Below are 7,965 nucleotides of genomic sequence, written 5' to 3' on the forward strand. Positions count from 1 at the left end.
GTTTCCAGACTTTTCTTTTAGACTTGTTGTCTCTCACACTCGAGTCTCCCGTGACTTTGCAGGAATCCGAGTAGGCCTGAAACTCGTGAGCAGCTTTACGTTCAGCTACTGCGTTTGCTTTCTTTCAGATTACTTGGCCCAGATCGTCTCCAAGTCTCACCTGGAGACATGTCAGTACCTCAGGGAGGAGCTGCAGCAGATGAGCTGGCAGAGCTTCCTTCAGGATGAGGTGGAAAGCTACCAGAGCAAGGTGTGCTTAAATATGTCCACCCATGAATCCGTAAAGCCAAAATTCTAGCGTCAGGTGATGGTGGCAGCAGGATAAGCGGGGTAGTTTATCCATTTGTCTCCTCAGTACCTTTATTTAGGTCCCCCTGGAGAATCCTGCTGCGCTCCCTTTAGATATAAAATAATTTAGCATGTTCTTAACTCCACGCAGAAAACATCCAAAACACATCTGAACTGGATTCTTTGACCTACATCTAGAGGAAGCAGTAATACTTTGCTCCAGTAATATTTTTTTTATTTTAAGCCCATTTATATTTTCTAGAGACAGTTAGATGTTCCACTTTGACAAATTCTTAATTCTCTTTTGTTGAGCTTGTTAAACTCTTGCTGCTCTGGTGTGCGCAGCCTCAGGAGGTGATGTGGCAGCTCTGTGCTGTGAAGATCACAGAGGCCATTCAGTATGTGGTGGAGTTTGCTAAACGCATCGACGGCTTCATGGATCTGTGCCAGAATGACCAGATCGTGCTGCTGAAAGCTGGTGAGAGCACAGATTGGATTCATTTTCAATTAGTTTTTTTAAACTTGTGAAAAGCACAACAGCGATGTCTCAATAATCCAGATAAGGAAATCCCAGCAAGTCGATTTAATGCGCCGGGTGTTTGCAGCTGGAGGAGCCTTTCCTCTCAGTTTGTGTCCTCAGCATCTCCTCGTTTTCTCTGCCAGGCTCTCTGGAGGTCGTCTTTCTACGAATGTGCCGAGTGTTTGACTCGCAGAACAACACTGTCTTCTTCGATGGGAAGTTTGCAGGTCCTGAAGTCTTCAAAGCTTTAGGTGAGCAGAGTTCATTTTCTACTGAGGTGGTTATCATCGATAAAAACCCTACATTAGCTCCAATTATAAATTAAAACCCCAAATTTATAAATTTAGGGTTAAAATAAATTAAAAGTATAGATATTTGTGTGGGCAGTGCCACTTTCTAACAGCTGATAATAATCTGTGCTAATGTAGAAAGTCTGGTCGGATCTACTTATAACTGAGATGTGTCAAAACTCTACAGGTGCGCACCTATAGCACAGTCAGCTGACTGGACACAGTCACTCAAACTACTTCTATTTCTAAATATGAGGATTTTATAAGTGCCAGTGCAGCTCACAGGTCTGGGCCGGTATCCACACAGACTCTGAGAATCCTTTCAGAGAGTTTCTAATGTGGGCACGGAGGTGCAGCGGTTAGCACTGCCACCTCGCAGCGAGACCAAGTGAATAGTTCAAAAAGTCAGCCGTCTCTCCAACCTCCCCTCCATCTCTAACTGTCTGCAGGTGGAGAAGGAACATCCTCTGAGGCTTAAACACTGCAGATATTCTTCTTCCTCCAGTACTGTTACACTTGGTTCTTCTGCCATTTTTTCCTCTCCTAAAGAAACTCTTAAGCCTCCTAAAAGTCTCCCTAGCCCCTCCTAACGGTTTTTCACTTCAGGAACTCTCTTAAGGGCTCAGACGCTTTGTGAATAACTTTTATCTCTACCAAGATTCAGTGCTACCTTTCAGGGGAAAAATTTTCTTGGAATTTCATCACTACAGGCTTCTCTTAGTACTTGGAAGCTTTATCTGTTCCTGTATTGATTCCTGAGAGTTGGGTGGGGTCGTGTAACGCAGAAACAGAGTTGGAAAAAAGCCTCAGGTGTGCAAAAGCTGGTGCTGTCCTTGTTTTTCACTGATGAAAGGGGTTTGTAAGGTCGGACACATGTGGACCAGGGGGCTTGTTTGGTTCAGGTTCCTGGTTTTCATGTGTGGAAAAGTTGGTGTAGCATGTGACCTGAGCAATTAACCCCGCTCAGAGTAATACAGGAAGTAATGTCACATTTCCATCAGGTTTTCTTCCTGATTTTTCATCCTTTCCTGTGTGCCCTCTGAACAGAGTGCAATCAGATGCCTGCTTTTCTTTCTTTCTCAGACTAAAGTTTGAACGCTCGTACAGCTGCTTTGACTTGCAGCCTGCCACAGAAGAAGACCGTGCCTCAAAATCACCTCCTCCTTCTCTTTAGTGCTTCTCTTTGACTGAAGATGCGTTTTTTTTAACATTTTTTAACTACTCCAAACATCTCAAGATGCATCAGAAAAGAAGCCACCCCAAAAAAAGTAACAGGGAACGTTTGGCTGCTTCTTTGGATCATCGATCACAAAAGCACAGGAATGATGTCGCAGTTCTTCTCTGTTGGATTGTCTTAAATAATAAAATATGTGTTGATGTGATAATTACATTTTCTACAACGCTACTGATGCAATCTGACGTTTCTGTTGGCCTCTGTAAGTCACTGAGCATGTTTCCGGTGTTTTCCGTGTCCTCCCAGGCTGTGATGATTTCATCACGGCGGTGTTCGACTTCGCTAAGAGCATGTGCTCGCTGCACCTATCAGAGGACGAGCTTGCTCTCTTCTCAGCGTTCATTCTGCTTTCTGCAGGTACGTCCTTCCTTCACCACCTGATCAGATGTTCTACACCGACTTGTTGAGTTAAATAACTGTGTGTGTGTGTGTGTGTGTGTGTGTGTGTGTTTAGATCGGTCGTGGCTGCAGGAGAAGCTGCAGGTGGAGAAGCTGCAGCAGAAGACTCAGCTTGCTCTGCAACATGTGCTGCAGAAGAACCAGAGAGAGGACGAAGTCCTGAACAAGGTACCCGGGATGCATGCAAACCTGTCAGTGACACACACACACACACACACACACAGTACATGAATGGAGCGTAAACATGCAGACGGGAACTAAACTAAAAATTATACACAAATTTGAGCCACACAGACTTTTCTGAAAAGTTCAAGCTTAACATCCAAAAAAGTGCTTAACTATTTTTTTCAGCATCTTAGTAAAACAGTTAATTTGAAAATGAATAGATAACAATGATAACTAAACATTTAAATATGACTTTGATTAAAGTCCTTGAGCAGACTGTTAGATTCATGATTACAGAAACATACACAGTGATGTCTGCAATGAACGCACTGTATTGTGCTTGTCGATGTACTCGTCAACTCAGAAACAGTTTGATGCACGACTGAAAGTTTTTGTGGTTATCAGTATTCTTTTGTTGCACCAATGAGTTGGTTGTAGATGCAAAAAATCATAATAATGTGCTGGCAGAGGAAACTAACCAAAAACATGGTAAATATAATCCAGCAGGGCATGCCTAATGGAGAAATAGCTCTTTGCTGCCCTGTTGTGGACAAGTGTGGAAGTACAACTGTATAACTCATATTTCTCCACTGAGCACCAGTGAAGTTAAGGGTGTAAGAATACTTATGAGACTGTGTATGGTAGACTCTTTGTGATCACATTATTCTAAAGAGCTAAACATTAATGTATTCCCACTTCCTTTCTTCGTTTTCCCTTTTTCACTTCTCCGCTTCTATCCTAACTTCTCTTTATTGTCTCCTCTTTTCTATTCTTGTTTCCTTGTCTCCTCCCTTTCCTTGCCTCTTTCTTCTCATTTCTCCCATCAGCTCAGATGTAAGGCGTCAGCGTTGCGTTCGCTGTGCAGTCGACACACTGAGAAGCTGTGCACGTTCAGAGCCGTTTACCCGGACATCGTTCGATCGCACTTCCCTCCTCTTTATAAGGAGCTGTTCGGTGCTGACCTCGAACTGACCCTGCAGAGCAGCGACTGAACTGTCACTGGCACCAAAGCCGGTGTATCCAGACAGATTGCGCCCAGTTTCCATAGACACTGCGGACGGGGCGGCGTCCCACACAGCCGAAGATGGCGACTGTGCAGCTGCTGTACTTCATCTCCTGGACACCTGACACAGACACAAAGAAACCCGAGTTCATCTTCTCCTCAGTTTGTTTTTCCTCGTCCTCCTCTCGTGTCTGTGAGTTTGCACTGAGGAGTCAGGTGGTCTCATTAGCCCACGTCATGTATCCAGGCTTCTGAACCTGGATCAGACTCACCTCTAACAGTACTTGCACTGAAACTTGGTTTTTGTTTCGTTTACCTGATTGTTAAAGCTTTGAGTTGCCTGCGTTTGTTGGAGAGAATGATATTGGATCCATTGACTTGTCCACAGACAGTTTTACTTGATGATCAAAAGATTAAAAGGTAGCAAAAATAATTTCCTAATTTTAATTTGCAAAGTAAAATTGTTCTTATCCTTGGCTAGAGTGAGTGCATATGAAAAGCACCACATTCACACGGCTGCTTCTACAACTTTGGATACTTTGTGGAAATGTTATGTTACATTGATCATAGTCTCAGCTGATATTAGCAAAATGATCAAATAATCCCAGCGTCCTCTTGAGTTCTATCCAGTGACATCAGTTGCACCATTTTCAGTGCTATTTATAACTGAAAATATGAGTCATTGCTCAGATACATAGCACAGCACCACAGCCGTGATCTCCAGCGTGGAAACAGGAAGCCAGTTCCAAAGTGACAAAAACTGCAGTTCCTTTAATCACCAGTTGAGGCTAGCTCTGAAAGTGAGTCAGTGCATAGAGACTCCTGTGTTGGAATGCCAGTTTTTTAACTCATCCATTTAGCTTAAAGTCATTCAATTCCATTTTATTTATACAGCGCCAAACAAGTCGCCTCAAGGCGCTTTATATTGTACAGTAGACCCTACAATAATAGATACAGAGAAAAAAACGAACAATCAAATGACCCCCTATGAGCAAGCACTTTGGCGACAGTGGGAAGGAAAAACTCCCTTTTAACAGGAAGAAACCTCCAGCAGAAACAGGCTCAGGGAGGGGCGGGGCCATCTGCTGTGATTGGTTGGGGAGAGAGAAGGAAGACAGGATAAAGACATGCTGTGGAAGAGAGACAGAGATTATTAACAGGTATGATTCAGTGCAGAGAAGTCTATTAACACAAGTCCCATGATGCATTGAAGAAACACTCAGTGCATCATGGGAATCCCCCAGCAGCCTATGACAGAATAACTAAGGGAGGACTCAGGGTCACATGATCCAGCCCTAACTATATCCTACTGTCATGGCTGCTTAATTGATGGCTGTCTGCCTTTATTGAAATTATGTGACAACTGGTATGTGCTGCTGTGAGTTGCAGACCGTACAAGCTCTGTGCTTTGTTTTTGGTGAGTGAAATTATAGTCATTTATACGTCTATTACTAACTAGCAGATAGCACATGTGTTTCTGTGCATTCATAGCAGCTTGCTAACCAAGCTTGCTACCATCAGCTCATACCTCATACTCAGCAAATATTTTGACATCCATCATCAAAAAAAAAAGGTTCAAAAACGATGGATGGTCGTCCATCTTTTATATACAGTCTATTAGGCCCACTAAGGAAATATCAGATCAATAACTGAGAAAAGAAGAAAACTCAAATGAATCCTTGTGTTAAATTAAAGTCAAATTTAAGCTGTTCCTGTTTCTGCAGTGGTCTGGGACCAGTCTGCGTTCGTTTCCAGTGTCTATGAGGCACACAGTGCAAAATCTGGTTCTGTTTGTGTGCCACGATGTTCGTACTGCCATCAAAGCAACTCGGTGGTTGTTCACAACACTTTCGATGAGCTCTTCTCCTTTGTACCAGGGTGCCGTGTTCTGGTGTACATGTGTGGCCCCCTGTGTATGCAAACCTTTTATTTTATGTTATTTTTAGCACAAGCTGTCTGCCGTGTCGAAGAGTTGTAGAGCTTTCACATCATGTTGTATCTGCCCTCTGTGACTGTCATTAACTCTGTCCTAACTTTCACTGCAGGGCCCAGGGTGGAGCTGATGAAATAACACAGGATAAATACAGATTCTGCTTCATCAGTCACTATTTCTTTCAATTTACCTGAAGATGAGTTGTTTTTTTGTTTTTAAATCTGATTTGATGAGTAATAAACTACTGTGCAGTGCTGTCAGCAAGATTATATTGAGGCCTCATCCCTTCTGAGGCATCAAATCCCCAAAGTTCTTTGTTTTAGATGTTAATGTTGTGTCTTTTCTTGTAGCCAAGGAGACAAACTAAAGAGTAAACATGATGAAGACAGCTGATTAATTTTACCCAATATAAGGAATGATTTGTATCGGTTAAATTGTGTGTAATTAAAACACCCATGCGACAGGTCCTCCTCCCTTCAGCAGCAGAGATTTAACAGCCATAGAATCACCGCGACCCCCCATCCTCCCTCGCATTCATCCAGCCTCCTCCTCCTCAGCTGCCCATCTGTTGCATGTGTCCCGGCACCTCCTGCAGATATTCACAGCAGTAAATCTTTAGCACCACCTGGTGGCTGTGACACTGAGCTGTATATTTCACTTTGTGTGTGCTTAAAAGCTTTTTACTCTGTTAGATGCTGGAAAAAGAATGCAACATCTAAACTTTTCCCTTTCCTGTAAAGCAAGAATATGCAGCAAGCCTCCACTCAGGTTAGCAGACACACTACAAATTACACAGAGGATTACAAAAGTAAAAACAAAGAAACAATTAAACATGTGTTACAATGTGATAACAATGTGTTATCCCTCCTGTATTTTCAAAAGAAAAATCATGTTAACATGATTAGAATTCAACATAATAAGAGCAATACTATAATAAACAAGCTTTGAGGAGCAATACTGACCCTGCCTCATAGGAAGAAACAACTATGCAGTGTGAAGAAAGGGATGTGTTGCACTAAAGGCAGTCTCTCCACTGCCTAGAGAGTGTGTGTGTGTGTGTGTGTGTCCGTGTACACCCCTGTTTATGGAATTTTTACCCACGTGCAGCATCAGAACAGAAGAAAGTCACAGTGAATGAATCCACGAGACTTGCTGTCAAACATCTTCTGTTTGGTTGTTTTTGTGCCTCCAGACTGTGGAAGTGAGCTCCTCTGAATCTTAATAAAAAAAAACCACAATGCATGGCTTCAGACTTGAGAAAGTCACAGATAGTGTTGGGTCTGTGTTTCCACAAGCCCTGCTAGTTTAGAGACTTATTCTCGTTAACGACAAAAACAAGACGAACATCTTTTACTTGCTAGCAAGGGAGGCCCCAGCCGGTGTCTCAGAAAGCACTCTGAATCCTTTTTTTTTTTTTTTTTGCTCGTCCCGTTTGGCTCTTTTGCCATCAGAACTATTGTCTAAAGGCAAAGAAAGATGCACAACGGATTTACTTTACCAAATGGACCGTCCCAGCCTTGCCGTAATGGTCTATTTGATTCACCTTTTTTTTTTAAATTGTTTATTTTATTTTAACTTGCTAAATACGGGACAGATTTGACTGGGGAAAAGAAAGAGGGAAAGAAAAACAGCGGGGAAGACGGACAGGGATAGAGGGCAAAAAACAAAAACCAACAAAATAAGCGGACAAAAAATCCATCGATCAATCACCTGGATCACCTGTTGAGAAAGAAAAAAGAGAAAACAAGCAGAAGAAAAAAAAAGAGCAACATAATGAACAACATCACGATGATATATGTGAATATAACTGTAAATACTAAATATTAAACATTACTGTGCAGCACGTAAGATCGACAGCGCACAGTGTGCTTTGAGGTAGGAGCAAAAAGGGTGTAGTTTGTGTGTGTGAGCACCCGTGTGTACACCTGTGAGCAAAACTCCAGACATCCAGAGGCCCTCAGAACACAAGAGACCAAGGAAGACCAACAGGGGCAGCCGCGCCACTATCCCAGAAAGAGCTGAGGAGAGCCCCAGATGAGGGGTCACTCAGCAGCCGCGGAGCAGAAGCCAGGGGGGGTTGCAGTGACGTGCCCATGAGCTCAGCCGGCAGCCAGCTGTGCCAGAGTGACCGAG

General features: G+C 43.0%; 1 protein-coding gene across 2 annotated transcripts in view; it reads left to right on the forward strand.

Moving 5' to 3' along the window:
• The window catches only part of LOC146525119 (nuclear receptor ROR-alpha A-like), a 175,727-nt gene extending 168,112 nt beyond the window's left edge, over positions 1-7,615 (forward strand). For both annotated transcript variants that reach the window (XM_085161813.1, XM_085161820.1), the window contains 6 exons: positions 129-250; positions 634-766; positions 952-1,059; positions 2,579-2,689; positions 2,787-2,899; positions 3,724-7,615. In XM_085161813.1, the coding sequence (XP_085017939.1) occupies positions 129-250; positions 634-766; positions 952-1,059; positions 2,579-2,689; positions 2,787-2,899; positions 3,724-3,888 (752 nt within the window). In that variant the 3' untranslated portion in view covers positions 3,889-7,615. The remainder of the gene's footprint in view (positions 1-128; positions 251-633; positions 767-951; positions 1,060-2,578; positions 2,690-2,786; positions 2,900-3,723) is intronic.
• The last annotated feature ends 350 nt before the right edge of the window (positions 7,616-7,965 follow it).

This window comes from Neolamprologus multifasciatus, chromosome 1 (assembly GCF_963576455.1).
Source record: "Neolamprologus multifasciatus chromosome 1, fNeoMul1.2, whole genome shotgun sequence".
Taxonomy (NCBI): Eukaryota; Metazoa; Chordata; class Actinopteri; order Cichliformes; family Cichlidae; genus Neolamprologus; species Neolamprologus multifasciatus.